The sequence below is a fragment of the Lactuca virosa genome, chromosome 7 (genome assembly GCF_052849685.1).
Source record: "Lactuca virosa cultivar CGN04683 chromosome 7, Lactuca_virosa_CGN04683_v6, whole genome shotgun sequence".
Lineage (NCBI taxonomy): Eukaryota > Viridiplantae > Streptophyta > Magnoliopsida > Asterales > Asteraceae > Lactuca > Lactuca virosa.
The window spans coordinates 191,920,419-191,941,001 of NC_136432.1; the positions used below are offsets into that span (position 1 = coordinate 191,920,419).

At 34.8% G+C, this 20,583-nt stretch overlaps 1 protein-coding gene across 1 annotated transcript; it reads left to right on the forward strand.

Moving 5' to 3' along the window:
• The first annotated feature begins 19,512 nt into the window (after positions 1–19,512).
• LOC145125798 (uncharacterized) lies at positions 19,513–20,349 on the forward strand. Its single transcript, XM_079061211.1, has 2 exons — positions 19,513–19,666; positions 19,793–20,349. Exons 1-2 carry the CDS (start codon positions 19,564–19,566, stop codon positions 20,125–20,127), a joined length of 438 nt encoding a protein of 145 aa, XP_078917337.1. The 5' UTR covers positions 19,513–19,563; the 3' UTR covers positions 20,128–20,349.
• Positions 20,350–20,583: the final 234 nt, after the last annotated feature.

Here is a 20,583-nt window from a genome sequence, read left to right on the forward strand (position 1 = left end):
CTGATTCGTTCTGCCATACATTGAAACTTTTTCAATGTTTCAGAATGATACTTAAACTTGTAAGCATAACCACATTTACTAAACCTTAGTAAAACATGACGAATAGTCTTATCTTTTTTATGGTGGATCTGACCAGCGCACACCCAGTGTATCCGATCCCCTAGTCCTTCACTTGACTCACATATACATGTGAATAAGGAATTAGTCTTAATTTCTCGAAGATGAAGTTCTCATTCATCACACAATACAAGTTGCATCATTCTAAGTTTCTATCCAACTGAAACTTGGGTGATGAGAATCTTTCCTTATTTGGTAATTTTTGACACTACCACGAACATAAGAATCAAATCCATTTTCCAATATTGCTATTAATGGAATCATATAAACAACAATTTTCACAAATGCCATTGTAACGAAACTTAAAATAAGATAAAAAAAAACTTTTGTTTATTTATAAAATTGCGGAAAAAGTTTTCCTTACAATGCAATTACAAATGAAAACTATGTTGTTATCTATTCCTAAGCAATATATCACAACTCTTAAGCAACAACTCAAAATTATGATCACCGAACCATGCGATCGAAATCCATCTCTTCGCGATCAGAATCAGCTTATTCTTCCTTTAAGTTTCCTTTCTTTTCTTCGATTCTCCAAAACATCAAAATGTAATTACATTACATCATGTATTAAGAATCTCCAAATATGGACTTAATAGATTTAAATATTGGACTTACCTGAAGTAGAGTCAAACTTTTTGACTTTACCATCCTGATAATATTTCAGGTAAATAGAGCAGCTTCGCAACTAATGCCCCTTCTCTTGGAAATAGGAACATATGGACCTTTTGGGAATAGTATACTGGACTATCTCAGACTTAGCCTTTCTCTTTACCATTTGGTCAATTGAATTTACCATGGACGATCCCTTTCCATTGGGAAGAGAAAGCTTTTCTGGACTTCCAATGTTACCATTGTCAATGTCCATGGAAGTTTGGGGAGTAGACCTTCCAATCAAATTTGCTTTACCAGTGCACCAAATCACTACTGAGTAAGCAACAACAAGCAAATAGGTAAGATCGATAAGGGTCATGTCGTGGTTTGTCATATAGTAGTCCTTAATGAACCCGCTATATGACTGAGGAAGTGATTGAAGAAACCAGTCAACAGCCAACTTCCTTGAGACTTCGACATCCAACTCTCCAAACCTGTCAGTATGTAACTTCATCTCCAAGATGTTGGCACATACAGACTTCCATCTTTGTGTTTGCTTGCCAATAAGGCTTGAGTGACCTTAAACTTTTCAAGTCTTTGATCTTGTGGGTTAGGGAGAATAATTGGAGCAGGTGGAGGAAGTGAAGTATGATTTTCAGTCCCATTAATGCACGACAAAGGGATTAATCTTTCACATTGATCGCCATGTGGGATATCATCTTCATTAGAAAGCTTTTTCCAAAAGGATAAGGAATACCATAGTTGTCAGAACTAGACATCTATGAGGGAGAAATTCAAGTTAGTTGATTTAAGTCCTCAATATAACACCCAAAACAAAATATTAAGGCTAGGACCCAACACAATATTCTACAATTGCGAAAAGGGATGCCGTAATCCAATTGTAAAATATTTGAAGGTAGGTAAATGACGATTTACCAATTTCCACCATGAAAAAAAAGATTATTATGTTTTAATTTGGATTTGAAATTCCTAGATCCTTTGAGATTCATTGAACTTTTCAATGGCATGTTTAAATCTCGATTGTGCCCTTCAAGTTTGTGACTGGGATACCGAGGATCACAAACAAAGTGTGAATAACTGTGACAACCGTCAAATTTCGGTCAATTCAAAGTCAAACAAAGTCAACAAGTCAAACCGGTCAACTCCAATAACCCTTGTATGTTAGGGTTTACGTTATGTAATCACAATATACAATTCGCTATTTTAATGAGAAATCATCATTTGGAAAGTTCATGTGTTTGATTTTCCTTAGCCTTAACAGTGCTAAACAACGAACCAAAGCGATAAAACACTATTGCACAATCATCGGGATTGTGTACGACACTAAAACACGGTTTAACGGGGTTTACGAACCTTGCGTCGTGAAGCCGGACACTCAAATTAATCACAAACGAAACCTCTCTAAATCGTTTTCACTCTATCTCTTTCTATTTGAAATCTCTCCCAAATCTCTCTCAAAAGTTACTTTAACTTTTTGTAATCATTTGGGTCATCTCGACCCTTAACCGGGTCAAAAATCGCTTGAAACGGGGTAAAAACGAGTAAAATAGCTTTAAGGACCCGAAACCGAAGCTTCAGGACCGAAGCCTCGCATCCGAGGCCTCTGATCCGAAGCCGAGGCTTCTCACGAGACTATGACCGAAGCCAGCAGACCGAAGCCTCGCATGCGAGGGTCCGAAGCCTCGCATCTTCGGCCCCCATGCGAGAGGTCTCGCAGACGACCCCTTTTTACCGGTTTTCGACTACGACTTCGTTTTAACTCCGTTTTTCATTATTTTAACGTGGGATTTTCACCCAAAACTTTATTTTATAAACTAAGGCCCCAAAATATATAAATCTCCATGGTTTTTATAAAATATATTAAAAGAATTAGTGGTTGAACTAATTATTGAGGGAATATTTGATTTTCCTTAATTTATGGCAAAAGCAAACCACCACCACCTCACTCTATGATTAGCCACTCTTTCCCACTACCCCTTTTCTCCTTAGTGGACCTTTACAACCAATCTCCAGCTCTTCCCATGTTCTAAGATCTGGAGGATTTATCCTCTCTCCTCATTCTCCATAAAATTCTTTCATTCTACACTTAGCAACCAAGAACACTCTCCAAAATTCTCTCATCTTTTCTCTCAACTTCAAGAACTTCAAGGCTTTCTCCAGGGATTTCTTTCTTCAATTAGTAAGTATCTTCATCATTCACATAATTATTAAACTCCATTCTACTCAAATCATTGATATCTTACACAAGTTCCATCTTATTCGGTGTTAGATTCTCGAATCATCAAGACATCTTCTTAGTGTTCTTGGGTTGAACACTTCCTCTCTCTCACTTTCATCTACTGAAACCACATAAGGTGAGTTCATACCCCTACATTTACATGTTTTTCTTAAGTTTTAAGGGGGGAATACAAGTAAAATCATCAAGAACACAATTAAACTTTTTCTAACAGATTACATCAGAAAAGATGGACGTTAATCACGGACTGTTTTGATCAACTTAAATATTTTAGTTTTCAAAACTGTTCCAGGTGCAAGTAGTTCAAACTCTTAGCTTTAAAATGGCTACTTGCACATCTCCATATGATTTTTCTACAATTTATGGTGATTTTTACAAAACTGCCTGTCATTTCAGAGGCAAACCCGGATCAGTCTGTGATTATGAACATTTTCACCTCTGTTAGAGATCACTAAAAATCATGATAAAATTTACGAACAAACTAGACTCATATTCCAAACTCTCAAAATTTGCGGATTTGGATTTATAGCTTTGATGATTTTTCTATAAATTTTCTAAGAACAGTAACAGAAACTGTTTTCAACGAAAAGTTGCTGTTAATTTCATTTCGCCTTGTAACATGTTGAGCAAGGTGTATATCTTTATGTGATTATATGTTATTGCAATATATGACATTTTATCTTAATATTTAGACACACATCAGTTTACAAATGGATTTGGTCATATAAAATATAAAGAATAACAAGTGATTATAATCAAAGTACAATCGATACATTCAAACATTTAATAAACTATTTTGAATATAGTTTGCATACATTACTACGTACTACCCTTGGTTGATAAACTATAATAGGTATAGTTTATGATACATTACATAACACATACATTTAAAAAGGGTACATTTATACAAAGGATATTTTCATTAAGCAAGGTACGGCCATACGGTACCAAGTTTTCATAACACGTAATTCCGTTAATGACTTTGTGGGACATTTACTTCAAATTACCATTAAGCCTTGTATTGTAACCAGAGTCTCCTTGAGGGAGAGCGTGATACTTGTGTATAGATCTATATTGGGTTTGACAAACCCACACCTAAACTGCATGCAACAGTTAGACCGACAGGTCTGGGGTGACAAATGTCATAACATTTCCGACGCCTGAAGAACGTCGTTTTAGGCAACCTTGGTCATAGTATGGTTATAATAAACTCACATAAAGTATTAATAAACATTGGAATTTACGGGAACTTCATTAAAATTTAACGAGTTTATGTCGATTTAAACTTGCATTGTTTTACTATAAATATGACAAATTACTTGTACATTTCGGTCTTTGGGTTTTAAGACTACATTTACACATTAAGGAAAATATTGGATTTTCTAACACAAATACTACTTTTACAAACGAAAGGCTTTTAATAATACCAAACAAAAACTTATGAACTCACCAACCTTTGTGTTGACACTTTTTCAAACAACTTGTATTCTCAGGAAATCATTAAACAGGTAACCAAGTGCTTTTGAGGATGGGGCGCTAAGGCGTCTACTATTTCATATTTTGTCAACATATTGTAATTGATTCGTAAACATGTAATTCATATAATGATGTCACTTTTTCAATTATATATATGTTGGTTGTGTTTGCTTCAATTACTATTACAATTGTTGTTATTATACTATACATGAAGTCCTCCACCCCCGGACGTTTCCGCCATCCTTGGTTTGGGGGTGTGACAATAACCATCCAAATTAGCTTGGTACACTTAATGTTACAAATCAACCAATCAATGTGTAGGTTAACAACACACACTCCATTAATCCATGATTAACATGAAGCTATCCTTTGCCACACATTGTCAGTCCCATATTAGTGTGCCGGTTAACCACACATGCTCCACTAACGACTTAACGAGGTGCAAAGTGTAATTTCATGGATTAGCACCATTTTAGCATTTTTCCTAAAGTAACTAAGATTAGGAATTTAATAAAAGTTTAGTTACTTTATAATTATCATTATACTTTTAATGAAAATTAGAGTCCTATCCTACCCGTTCGGCTAACGACCCTCCACCAGTCAAGGAAGCGGTGGGTGAGAGTGGACACCCATTAAACTGCCATTTTATAAGCAGTAACCTTATACCCCCCTTATAGACCGGCTTCGTGACTGAGGCCTACTAACGGTAAGACTGACTTGCCTTATACATATGACAACCCGAAATTTTCTTTGTATAATTTCCACAGTTAAATACGTCAAATAATAATATTCAAAAACATTTCAAATGCATTTTGGCCGGATTTAAACCCGTTTGGTGTTTTATTTTATTTTTCATCAAACAATTTATTAATTGGAAGTGACGTAATTAGTGGCGTGTAATAAACCGGACAACTCGACACCTTAACTAGGCGTTCAAGGGCAAACATGGGGTGTTTGGGCCGTAAACACCCTTCTCTCCAAGAACTCATGCATACAACATGAGTTTACCCCTTGTCCTCACTTTTTACCACCTTCCACTCAAGAACACAAGTTTTTCTCTCAAGTATCATCATCTTCTTCTTCCAAATCCGCCCAAAAATGTAAGTTTTCTTCCTAGATCCTTTTAAACAACACTTAATCTAGTGTTTCTACACCTTCTCATCCAAAGGATTCCGATTTTTACTTAGCTTTTCAAAGAATCTTCAAATCTTCAAGAACACCAAGAACACATTTGCGTTTTGGGTCCTAAATCACCTCTACAAGCTTCCTATAAGTAAGTATACTTCATCTAACTAGTTATTGGCTTAGTATTCATGGATTAAACACCCAAAAACCCCAATAACATGGGTTTACGGTTTTCGAACATTCCAAAACCGTAAACACCCCAAAGAAGGGTTTTGAAGCCCCAAACTCCTTCCAATGCTTGAGTAATGCACTAAGGACTTACATGCATGAACTAGGAACCCCAAAAACGTGTAAGGATGAGACAAACATGAGTTTACGGTTTGGGAAGGCCTCCCAAAACCGTAAACACCTTCTAAGAATGTTTAAGTGCCTTAAAAACCTTCCTATGCTTGTGTAAGTGACTAGAACCTTGCATGCATAGCCTAGAACCACCAAAACACAAGAGAAATGAACCAACATGAGTTTACGACCGTAAACTCATGTGTTTACGGCCGTAAACTCCCAAAGGAGTGGTCCAAGGACCGTAAACTCCAAGAAGTGTCCATTTCTAGCCCCAATCACTTCCTAAGCCATGGATTCGAGTCTAGCATAATTCCTTGAGTAGTTTAAGACCTTTGAACACCCAATGGCACCATTACCATGAGATTACGGCCGTAAACTCATGGGGACAATGGTCCAGAAACCGTAAACACACTTAAGTGTAACCAATTGAAGTGTAAACTCCATAGTGAGGCCATACAATCCTTAGATGCAACCTTTAGCACTCCTTGCACTTGAAACAAAGTGTCTTCATGCATTAGAGTGTCTTTACTTACCTAATTAGTGATTAAATAACTAATTAGATACATTTATGTATCACTACATGTTACATAGGATACGTGTGTGTGTTCAAGTCCTCACTTGACACCTAGCATCCTACCCGACACTTCCATCCACTTCACTCATTGCAGGTGAGTTCATACCCCTTAATCAACCTTTTAAATGTTTTTAAATGCTTTTATGGGGGGGAATACAAGTTGAATCAATCAAGTTATAGTATCAATCACATGTGATTTATAACTTGCAACCAAAAGGATTTGTATACTTTTAACTGCTTTACCAACAAAACTGCTTTAAGTGTTTATCAAACTCATTTTCATGTTAAATTGTTATAAAAATATTTCTAAACTCTTTTAAACTCCTTCTGTTCCCAAACCATATCTACACCAATATATTTATATAAGTAAGACTTGAAGGACTTAGGACTGATAGCTCACCTTACTTCCTGTTCTTGTTTGATTGTGGACTTAGGGTATATTGTTATCTGTCCGACTGTCGTTGAATTCTTAGTTATATATTATATATATTCGTGTTGAATATTAAAGTCTTCACTTCAGTTCAATACCTTCATGTATCAAGGGCATGCAACCAACCTTACTATTTAACTATAATAGGTATAGTTAAGGATTACTACTCGTGTATACTATTACAATGGTACCTACCAGAGTCTGAACAGTTATGAGTCAATACATGTTAAACACTATAAAAAGAGAATACTATATACTATACAAGAGAACACTCTATACACTATACCAGAAAGTACATTATACATTATACAAAGAGAACATACTACAACAGAATGTGACATACTATCTCTCGATACGACACTTCACTGTGCTATCACCGTGTAACCAGAGTCTCCTGGAGGGAGAGCGGGCATTATGTGTATAGATCTATACGGGACAGACACTCCCACATCCCGACTGCTAGCTACAGTCCGAGCCGACTAGGCCCAGGGGTGACAAAATGTCACATTTCTACAGATGACTCGGAGGGTCATCAGGGATTCGATCGTCAATCAGCATGGTTACATACAAGTTCACATTTCGACCTTTAATTAATACATTAAGAATTAAAGGCAAAACAGACTCCCCGAGGTGTATTGTACATTTAATACTACCTGGAGTCTGCATTTTCATTTCATTAGCTGGCAGTGATGCTGCTGGGGTAAAACACTATTTTCCCAATTACTTTACATGAATGAAGTCTAAAACTATATTTTCCTACTAATAGTTTCTCTGGGAAAACTTTTACATTTTCAAAGGATCAAACATACATACAACCGGGTCTTGGTAGAAGACCACTTTTACTGGAAAACATAGGGTTTTCCTAGGGAGCATACTATTTTCCAACATTGAGATCAAATATTATACTACATGGTTGTAATCATTTTTATACAAGCAATGACACTAAATACTCATGAACTCACCAGCTTTATGCTGATACTCGCTTTCAAAATAACTTGTATTCTCAGGTCATCAGTAGACAGGTGCAGATGCAGCTTTTGAGAAGATGGAGCACATACAAGACTCCTCTTTATTTTGATTATACTTTTGGTGTCTAACAAACTGTACAGAACACGCTTGTATTACAATTATTATATTAATGCAATGGATGTTGTTGCTTGTCTTTACTATTATGCATTGTTATGATACTGTACATGACGTCCTCCACCCCAGAACGTATTCCGCCGTTCTCGGTTTTGGGGTGTGACAATACATATATACATAATTATTGAAATTATAATAATATAATAGTATAATGGTTGAATTTTAACATTTATATCTCTAGGGTTTGGAATTAAAGTATTTAAAAGTGAGACTTTACAAATTCCAAAACTTGAGGGAAAGTTTTGAAACTTGTCAAAAACTTTTGGTTTCCATAAATTATGAGTTTAATGTGGTTTTTATGAAAAAACTTTTCAAGTTCCATAACTTGAGGACAAGTTATAGAAGACTTTAAAACCATTTAAAATGACTCTTAAAAATGAGACTTTTCATTTTCCATAACTTGAGGACAAGTAATGGAGTTCATTAAAAACATTTAAATCATTATTTTAATTAACACAATAATCAAATAATACATACATGATCTAGTTAAACTCATAAGAACAAGATAATTCATATCATCAATCTTCAACAAATTAGCCTAATCATATAAACTAATACAAATCTTGAAGTTTTGACAATTATATTTAAATTGGACAAGCATGATCATTACATTATGAAAAAAAACAGATTTCATGGTTCAAAAAACAGTTTGGGGGTAATGATCCTAATCCAATTTCTGGCTAAAACTCGAAATTCTGCACACTGGAGCACCAACTCGGCGAGTACATGAACTGGACTCGTCGAGTTGGTCCATTTCTGAGTGGACTCGTCGAGTCACACAGTGGATTCGGCAAGTTCATCAGTCTGAATGCAGAAAAATGATTTTTTTTCAACTTTGAAAACCAATGAACATCAAGTATAATAGAAAAAATTGTGGGCTCTGATACCACTGTTGGGTTTTAGTATACTACAACATTATATGGTGCACATACAACTCTAAATTCATTGGATCTATGTTTTCTCTAATTATACATGCAATATTGTTTCCAAAGTATTAAGCCTACAAATAGCATGCAATTGACATAAACAACATAAAATACTAGTTAGAAGTTTACCTCTTTATGTAGCTTGTAGAACTTGTTGTATTTGGCCTTGAAGAACTTAGTGCCCCAAATGTTGCACCTCAAATGGTGCACAACACACCTTAGACAAAGGATGGCTTTGGAGAGAGTTTGTGCACACTAAAATCGGTTATGGCTCTCCAAGACCACACTAACAAAACTTATGCAACAAATTTTAGGCTATAGGGTGTCATATACATATATATATATATATATATATATATATATATATATATATATATATATATATATACATATATATATATATATATATATATATATATATATATATATATATATATATATATATATATATATATATAGTGTATGAATCCAAGAGTCATGGGTAAACCCTAATCCATACACTTGGGCTTATTATCCATGATCCATGATTCAAGTGGGCTAACTCTTTATAGATTCTTCCATAAACTTAGTCCATCATGTATCATAAGCCCAAAACATATATATAACTAATTTACACAATAAGCCCCCATTAATTTAATTAGTCTCTTTTGATCACTAAATTAATTCCAAATTAATTCTTGATCAATACTAATTAAACCATATGATTTCATATTAATATATTAGAACTTATAATATATTAATAAATCATAAATAACCCCTTCTGAAAAGTCCATCGTATCAAATTGTCGTGGTGATATGCAACCCAAATGGACCATGCTACTCTCGGGACAAGTACATATCAATTATAGTTATGGGCTCAGACACTTAATCCAACAGAAGATTCTTGGGGGGGAGATATTAGTAAGGACGTGTAGTTTTTTAGTGGCTTAACTATGAAGAGAGTTGCCAACATTGTTGTTTTTGTTCCCCTTCTCCAGATAGGTTTGATGTTATGGGGTGAGTTCCTTTTGCTTTGATCTTGCGTGGGCATCACCAAACTATTCTTTGGCTTGATTATGTGCCAACTTATTCACATGTAGGAAGCAACAACGTTGCTTGGTAAAAGATGGCATACATCAATTGAGAATATGGTTGTTTGTGGAGATCTGTTCTTTAGGGACATCGAATAGCAACTTGCTTCATTAATATTAGGTTTAATGCTCTGGGTTATACTTAGTGGTAGAGGCTTCCTCATATGTTTTTGTGACCTCACGGGCTTAATCATCCATGTTGTAAGAGCACATCTTATGGGATAATGACATATGTGGTATGATTTCTGATTATGTGTGTTCTTTGGCTTTTCTTCGTGATACGATTTCAGCTTTGACTTTAGAAGTTTCAATAATAAGGACATTACCCCTCCTAAATCTTAACATACATTGGCAAGTTCCCGTTTTAATAAAATTGCCAAAGACATGGAAGTACATTTCTACCTCACAGTTAGACATAAATAGATTTTAAGTGTCTCCAGACTCCACATGCTTAATATTTTCTTATGGAATTCCTATTGATGGTCTTGGCTTACATATGTTACTGTTGGAGTATCATGCTATCCTTAAGTATCACCTTATGATCCCTTTATTTTTGGTTGACAAGATTTTCACAATTCATCGCAAGGCATGATTGGACTCTTTTGGAGAGAATGCAGTACATTGTAGAGAGCTCTCGGGTTTCAAGTGTTGGGTTTTGAGCATTCTAACACTCCTAAGTGTACATGCAACCCTAAATACCTTGGATCTATGTTTTCTCTATTATACATGCAAATATAAATATCCAAGGTATTATACTAACTAGCATACAAAAACTTTGATTCATATGAAATATAACAAGTTAGAATACATACCTCTTTGATGTAGAATGACTCCATGAAGCTCGAGAGCCTAGTGCCCCAAGTGTGACACCTCAAATGGTTCACACAACATCATATGCTTTTGGAATAACTTAGAGAGAAATACACACTTCATGAAAATCGGATAGCCCTCATGTTCATACTCTAGTGGCCGATTTTGTCAACAATAAGATGCTTATATAGTTAGTGACAATTAGGGTAAACCCAAATTGTCATGGCTTTCCATTTCCTTGGATCCATGGGTTCAAACATACCATGGAGCATCCATGGAGGATCTTATGGGTTTTAGCCCAACTTGACAATCCATGGAGCATTAGCACACTATACAAGTATGGGTGATTTACACAATCAACCCATATATTTAATTAGTCTTCTTTTGATCACTTAATTAATTCTAGATTAATTCTTGATCAATACTAATTAAATAATCTTATTAATATATTATAACTTATAATATATTAACAAACCTTAAGTGTTATTTCTCTCATTATAGTCTATCCAAATGCATGATGCCATGCAACCCAAATGGACCATGCCGGGTCGGGTCAAGTCTTACCAATTATAGTTATGGACTTAGACATTAATCCAACAGTCTCCCACTTGGATAAGTCTAAAACTATTATTGCGTATGACTTCAAGAACCGACTGGCAATCGTAGCTCTCAAAAGCTGCTGTCGAACTCAGACCTCGTCGATGCACTCTGACCTTTGTCAATGACTTGTCCATTAGATAAGGGATCATATATTCCTCCATTCTAGATATCATATGGACTGAGACATGGATTGTAAATTATTCTCTCTGTCCATTTGTTGTTTCCTGATTTCCGATTCATGACGACTGACTGATTGAACAAATCAAATCAGTCCTGGCTTGGCCAAGCACTCACATGTGTCATCGTTGAATCATCGAGGGGCCCACATATATCGCTTTTATCCCGAAGGTAAAAGGAATGGATAAACTTCGACTTATGTGGCTTGTTCTACTACTTGTTGAATCATACACAAAAGCACGTTTTATAACATCGAGTTACCAATGCGGTTTCGTGCAATCAATGTATAACCAACTCATAGTAACAACTTATATCTCTAGGTTTTAAGAATATAAGATATTATCGTCTCATGATCACTCGTGATAAAATCCATGAAGTGATTCAAATGAGCGCGGGTTGAATTCAATACTCAGAACTTATGAGCACTCATGAATGTTGTAGCACCTCTTGGCTATGTCCACTACCTTGGACATCTAGAAACCCGATTCATGACAGCCTTGCCTTAATACCTACTTCCAACGTATTATCGACTGTGGATGGTTTGAATAACTTAGTCATTTGAGAAGAACAACCTAGTTATTCTGGAAGTCAAAACATGCAAAGTGAAACACAAGAATAATTGAATCTAATATGGTATCAAAACCTATGAATATAAATAAGACACTTTTATTTATCACCATATTGATTACTCATTATTCATTGTTTCGGTTTCATCAACTTTATACTTGAATTAAAAACACTAGTTGTCCCATGCTCCAAGGAAGTACACTATGTTTTTCAAAACAATAGCTTTGCCATACACCAAGTATGCACTCAATGTTTTTCTATGATCCTTACTTTGTGAAATAAACCAATTGAACATAATTTCAATGATTCTAATTTCACACTTCCAAATCCTTATCGAAAAATGTGAGAATTCCAAATTCCTATCATTTACCGAAATCTGTTAGATTTTAAACTTATATGCATTGATCCTCTTGTAATGATTATGCACAAAGTCACAAAGACTTGTTAACAGACATTACAGAGTATTCCAATGGAGATCAACTCCATGGAAACATCCTTCTTGCATTAAGTTTTTCTAATCTTACACAAATTGAATAACTTCCACCTATGGAAACATTTCCATATTCCCATTTTGACTATCACTTCTGAACAAGAGATGCCTCTTTTCAGAATATGTCAATATGATCCTTCCAAAATTAGCACTATACTTCCAACTGTCCCTGAGCAACCAATCTTTGGTAAACCTTAGATTGTCCTCGACAATTGCTTAATCAATTTAGTCATATCCAATTCTAGACCTTTTCCCTTCTTAATGCCTCTGGGCATTTGGAAAAATTTAGAAAGGACAAATATTATAGCACATGCAATTGATCCTGTACCCAAAGCATATGGGACACGATTCATGATGTCTCACATAAAGACATGATTCTAGACTAGTCTTTTGCTACAATATTTTTATTTGCCATGTTTTCAAAATTTGACTATGAAGAGGGATGTCGTAATCATAATCGAATTTTGAGAACGCAATATATAGAATTTCCTTAAGTTGAACCAATCCAACATGAAATTCATATATATATATTCTTGACTAAAGATGATTAAGGTCTCAATCTAAGTCTTTAGAACTGAAATGAAGTATATCCTCTCCCTTAATTATAGCAAAACAACTCTCTCAACCCCTGCAGCCTCATGAATTGAAACTTTTGTTTCCTATAATTAACATTGCTAACTTGCAACACTAACAATAATTATCATGATCCCACTAACATGATGATTATTAGCATAACACTTATGCTCCCACTAGCTTTGACACGTAGTCAGAAATCAGCTGGACTTCTAGAAGTCAATACTTTACTGACTTTCTTACCAAAGTTCAGATTTCTGAGACGAGATTGCCTTGATAAGACTTTATCAAAATCATACACCTTTCCTTAGATAGCATGCATGTGTATCTAAACAATTTCAGAAATATGAAAAGGGATGTCGTAATCATAGTCTCAATTGTTTAGACCTTTTGCCATCTGCTTCAAATCTACTTGGTGGAAGTGTTTCCTCACCATCATTTTCATGAATCGGAGAGAAACCTTATGACCCTTATATTTTATGGTGTATGTGTTCTTATCCATGTGAATCGTCAAAACCATAGTCACAAGACAAGGACAATGATAAATCCAAACACATATGGACTGAACTTATGAAATCTTAACTTCTTGCCACCTGGCAGTACAGGGCCTGCCATTGCTTCCAAGTTGTTATGCAACCAATTGAGAACTTTCAGAACTCCTATGCAAAGCCAACTTTAACTGGAATGGGCACAGAATATGTCAACACGATAGGTTATAAACCTCTAGTCGAGTGCTAGTGATGAAATACGGGTTTTATTCTTGATTAGATCTTGAAATAATTTTAGAATCTTTTAGACTCCCACTGTCCTCTTGACATATAAAACTATCTTGCTAAATATTCAAGAGATAGTGGGTGTTCTTTATCAAGAGAAACACTTCACACAATTGGCCTTAGTTGGTCTTTGTTTTATCCAAAACATCACAACTTACCACTTTCAAATGTACAAGAGTATGACACTTTTACTCTTACATTTGACAAGTGTTTTAAACCTTTCTTTAAGATATGTCACTCAACTTACAGTCTTGGAGTATGACTCTAAGACTTGTTTTGGAACAAAGTATGACTCATCTTCTTGATTCAACCATTCCAACAATTCATGACTCGTCTTCTTAGCCATAAGAATGCACTAAGATTTACTTAGAGGACTAATTGTGATATGATTTCTAAATCATTAAGATGATCACAAAACCTGATACTAAAGTACTCTCCCATCTTTTCAGATTTGAGAAACTTTTATCTTTCTGCCTAATTTGATTCTTCTCATTCGTTCTACCGTACATCGAAACTTTTCCAACGTTTCAGAATTATACTTAAACTGGTAAGTATAACCATATTTACTAAACTTTAGTAAATCATGACGAATAGTCTTATCGATCTTTGTGGTGGACTTGACCAGTGCACAAGAATGTGTACTCGATCCCTTTAGTCCTTTACTTGACTCACATATACATGTGAACAAGGAATTAGTCTTAATTTTCCAAAGCTGAAAGTTCTCATTCATCATACTATACAACTTGCATGATTCCAAGTTTCGGTCCAATTGAGAACTTGGGTGATGAGAGTCTTTCCTTATTTGGTAAATTTAGACACTACCACAAATGAAAGAATCGATTTCATATTCCGATGTTGCTATCAATGGAATCATATAAACAACAATTTTCCACAAATGCCACTGTAAGGATATATATAAAAATAAATAAAACAAAATTTTCTTTTATTTAAAACTTGCGGAAAAACTTATCCTTACAATGCAAATGCATATGAAAACTATGTTGTTATCTATTCCTAAGCAATCTATCACAACTCCTATGCAGGAGCTCAAAAATTCTAATCACCGAACCATGCGATCGAAATCTATCTTCGCGATCAGAATCAGCATATACTTCCTTTAAGTTTCTTCACATTTCTTTGATTCTTAAAACATCAACATGTGACCCAGTCACATCATGTAACAAGAATCTGAGAATAGAAACTTAACAGAGTTAGATAGTGGACTTTACCTAAAGTAGAGTCAAACTTCTTGACTTGATGAACCTTATGATCTTTCAGGTAAATAGGCAGTTTCGCAATCAATGCCCCTTCCTTTGGCAAGAGAAACATATGGACTCTTTGGGAATGGTGTACTGGACTATCATAGACTTGCCTTTCTCTTTACCATTTGGTCAACCGAGTTGACTATGGCCAATCCCTTTCCATTGGGAAGCGAAAGCTTTTCTGGATATCCAATGTTACCATTTTCAAAGTCCATGGAAGTTTGGGAAGTTGATCTCCTAATCAAATTTGCTTTACTAGTCCTCCAAATCATTGTTGATTCAGTAGCACCAAGCAAATAGATATGATCATTAAGGTTCATGTCATAGTCTGTTTCATAGTAGTCCAAAGGAACTAACTATGTGACTTAGAAAGTGATTGAACATCCAACTTTCTTAAGACTTTGACACCCAACTCTCCTGGCTTGTCAATATGTGACTTCAATGGCATGTTTCAATCTCGAGTGTGCCCTTCAGGTTTTGTGACTGGGATGCCGAGGATCACAAAACAAGGTGTGAACTAACCATCCAAATATACTTGGTACCCTCAATATTTACCCCTCAATCAATGTGTCTGTTAACCATACGAGCTCCACCGATACTATGATAAATATTAACTTACCCTTTGCCTACCTTATTAAATCCAGGTTAGTGTGTCGGTTAACCACACACGCTCCACTAACGGTTTAAGCAAAGTGCAAAGTGTAATTTCATGGATTAGCACCTTATTCACATTTTCCTAAGTAACTAAGATTGAGAATTTTAAGTGTTTAGTTACTTAGTATTTATCATTAATACTTTTAATGAAAGGAGAATTATAGTCCTTGTCCTACCTGTTCGGCTAACGACCCTCCACCAGTCAAGGAAGCGGTGGGTGTGAGTGGACACCCATTAAGCTGCCATTTTATAGACAACAACCTTATACCCCCCTTATAGACCGGCTTCGTGAATGAGGCCTACTAATGGTAAGACTGACTTGCTCTTATACATATATATATATATATATATATATATATATATATATATATATATATATATATTATTAACTTACAATATTATAAAGTATAAGGGTTGAATTTTAACTTTTAAAATTCTAAGGGCTTAACTTGGAATTAAAGTATTCATGAGAGAAACTTTACAAATTCCAAAACTTGAGGGCAAGTTTTGAAAATATTCAAAACCATTTAATTCCATAACTTATGTGTTTAAAGTAGTTTTAATTAAAACTTTTCAAGTTCCATAACTTGAGGACAAGTTATGGAAGACTTTAAACTATTAAAGAATGTAACTCTTCTTCTTTTGTAACTTATGGAACTAATTAAGGTTACACATTTTTATTATTTAATGAAGTGACTCTTGAACCTCCATAACTTGAGGACAAGTTATGGAGTCATAAAACCATTTAATGAGGACAAGACTCTTCATTTTGTAACCATTGCCAACTTTTATGAGTTTTAAGAAACTTTAATGTGACTTTTCATGTAACTTGAGGACAAGTTACACAAACACATTTTAGAATCCAGTCTTAGATTAAAATGGATCAAAGACACATAATCAATCAACCTTTTTCTATTAATCTAAGCAACTCATATGAACAAGATAATTGGAATCATACTTTTTCATGTAATTAGCATAACACTTAAACTAATACAAAACATGAATCTATTGACAATTATCTTTGAAGTTGGATTAGCATGAACATTACCACATCAAAAACAAGTTTATAAGGTCAAAAACAGCTTAGGGTAATGTTCCTAGTCCAATTCCAGCCAAAACGGTCGAATATATGCTGTCTGGGGGTCCAACTCGGCGAGTTGGATGCATTTTGCCTTGGACTCGTCGAGTCCCTTCATGGACTCGGCGAGTCTGCTGTTCATACAACAACAAAATTCGATTTTTCAGCCATTTTGCAAGTATAACAAGAAAACAAGCCTAGGCTCTGATACCACTGTTGGGTTTTGAGCATTCTAACACTCCTAAGTGTACATGCAACCCTAAATACCTTGGATCTATGTTTTCTCTATTATACATGCAAATATGAATATCCAAGGTATTATACTAACTAGCATACAAAAACTTTGATTCATATGAAATATAGCAAGTTAGAATACATACCTCTTTGATGTAGAATGACTCCATGAAGCTCGAGAGCCTAGTGCCCCAAGTATGACACCTCAAATGGTTCACACAACATCATATGCTTTTGGAATAACTTAGAGAGAAATACACACTTCATGAAAATCGGCTAGCACTCATGTTCATACTCTAGTGGTCGATTTTGTCAACAATAAGATGCTTATATAGTTATTGACAATTAGGGTAAACCCTAATTGTCATGGCTTTCCATTTCCTTGGATCCATGGGTTCAAACATACCATGGAGCATCCATGGAGCATCTTATGGGTTTTAGCCCAACTTGACAATCCATGGAGCATTAGCCCACTATACAAGTATGGGTGATTTACACAATCAACCCATATATTTAATTAGTCTTCTTTTGATCACTTAATTAATTCTAGATTAATTCTTGATCAATACTAATTAAATAATGTTATTAATATATTATAACTTATAATATATTAACAAACCTTAAGTGTTATTTCTCTCATTATAGTCTATCCAAATGCATGATGCCATGCAACCCAAATGGACCATATCGGGTCGGGTCAAGTCTTACCAATTATAGTTATGGACTTAGACATTAATCCAACATCAAGTACATACACGATTTGGTTGAGGACGTTATTTTTGAAATTTTTTGGTGTGCCGAGTTTTCAGCCAAGAAAGAGGCACCTATGAACTTCTTGACAGACCCTTTGGATGGTAGATCAATGCTTAGACCGACTGATGTTCTGATTTTTGGATGGGTAGGATGGAAACACACATATGTGGATCTAACATGGGTTTCCCCTCTTATGCGCTTGGGGAGTGAGGATTTCACTGTATGGCAGGCTGCTTTAAAACATGCATGGAAAATAAACTCATGTTTATACCTTTCATGTTTGATAAATTTGGTTTCTTTGCGCCCGATATTGTGGAGCTCCTAATTGGAGTTCAACAGGTGATGCATAGTAATGTTGTGACCCTAGATCTACGATGTGATTTTCAAAAAAAAAATAGTGTTAATATTCAAAAAGGGTTGCAGTGTAGCTCGTAGCCCATTACCTACTATGTCTATGTATAACTTTTATTAAGATATTTATTTAAAACTTTTAACTTAAAAAAATAAAAAATTAGAAATTATATACCAAAAAGTTTAGGACCTACGCTAATTAAAAATTCCGAAGGACTTACTTTATAGTGTTACACAAAAAAAATGAGAGGTATAACTATAGACAATGGAAAACATAGTATATAAGTCTCACATCTACTCCAATAAGGAAATGGTGGATGGTTTATAAATAGATGTTGCCTCTTTCACACATCTACACCACAAAGTTTGTTGAATTACTTGTAGTCAAAACAATACAAGGAATAACCAATTTGTGCTCGGTCTTCTAACCACCTTTTTTTATGGCGTGTTTGACATTGAGTTTTAGAAGCGTTTACGAGTTTCCAGCTTTTAGCTTTTGACAAAATGCTCTAAATTTAAAAAAAAAAAAAGTTTCGATTGGCAGTACGAGCGTTTAACTTTTAGTTTAAACAAAATGCTCCAAATCTAAAAGCTACTTCATGTAGCATTTAACAAAACACTACTGCGCTTTTGAAATTAATTTCAATAATTATCCTTAAAAATATATTTATTTATATTTAATCAATTATCATTTTATATAATTTTATATATTTCAAAAGCTTCAACCTATTTTTATCAAATAATCATATAACAAATAAAAATTACAGTTTTCCCACTACCAGTTATCCGCTACCCGCTACCACCTTCCGGTTTACAACTATTTTTGTCAAAACACGTTCTAAGTAATTATTTTTTCTATTTGAACTAGTCAGGTTGAACTTGATTTTCTCATGAACCACCTCGTTGAACCTGATTAAAGAATGAATAAGGAACCAGATGTTCACTGAACGAAACATCTTATATGACATCTTAGAATATAAAACAAAACAAATGAATGCGGCACAAGATGTTCAGGATAAGAATAGGTTTCAAAATGTCAAAGCCAATGAAAGCTTGGTCCCAGCTCCTAACCACCCAACCAATCTGCAATAAATCTTCATCTGCATAAATCCTTCCATAAATAGAGGAATATTACCACAATGGTTCTTCATCCTTCTTCCATATAGTTTTTTTCTGAAACAGTTAAAATGTCTTCGAAGACTTTCCTTCTTCTTGCACTTGCTCTGGCCACTATTCTTTTAATTAGCTCTGAAATGGCTGCAGCTAAGAACCTGGAGTCCAACAATGACAGTGAGTAAATTTAATGTTCTTAGATGAAATTGGCTTTTTGTACAGGATGTTTCCATAAAATTCCCAGAATTCTATACATGGATTCATGCAATAAAATGTACATTACTAAAATGATGATTGATGCAGGTGACGTAGAAGATGCAAAGTATGGTGGTGATGACCGTGGATACAACAACGGTGGTGGAGGATACAATAATGGTGGTGGAGGATACAACAACGGTGGTGGAGGTTACAACAATGGTGGTGGAAGATACAACAACGGTGGTGGAAATTACAACAACGGCGGTGGAAGATACAATAACGGTGGTGGACGATACAACGGTGGCGGCCGTGGAGGAGGATATTGCAGATATGGTTGTTGTGGTGGTGGACGTTACTACAATGGAGGGTGCAGGTGTTGCAGCACTTATGCAGAGGCAACTGCATACAAACAAGCTCATGAGGCCCAAACTCACAACTGATATAAGCATTTAAGCTCTATTTCACTATTTGTAGTATATAGCGGCCTTAGTGCTTATGTTTTATAAGTGTGGGTGTATGGTTTTCTGATGAAGTATGAACTTAATAATTCTATAATGAAAATATTATAACACCTTTGTATGTGGGAGTGTACTCCTTTGTTTCTATTGAAACATAGCAGAGACAATGTTCTCTATATAAATGTGAGTTTTAGGTTACTGTTATTTGAATATGAGTTTTAGGTTACAAGACAAAGGAGAATAAAGCAAGGATTTATAAGATAAAATATAAACTAAAATAAAAAAATACAAGAAAATCAAAGGATAAAAATTCTTAACAGATATAGATTTATTATATCCAAGCAATACATAAAAAACAATACAAACACATTTGAAATACAAAATGTAAATATTGAAGAACAAGAGAGAGAAGATGAAAAAATGGAGGAGCATTTTTAT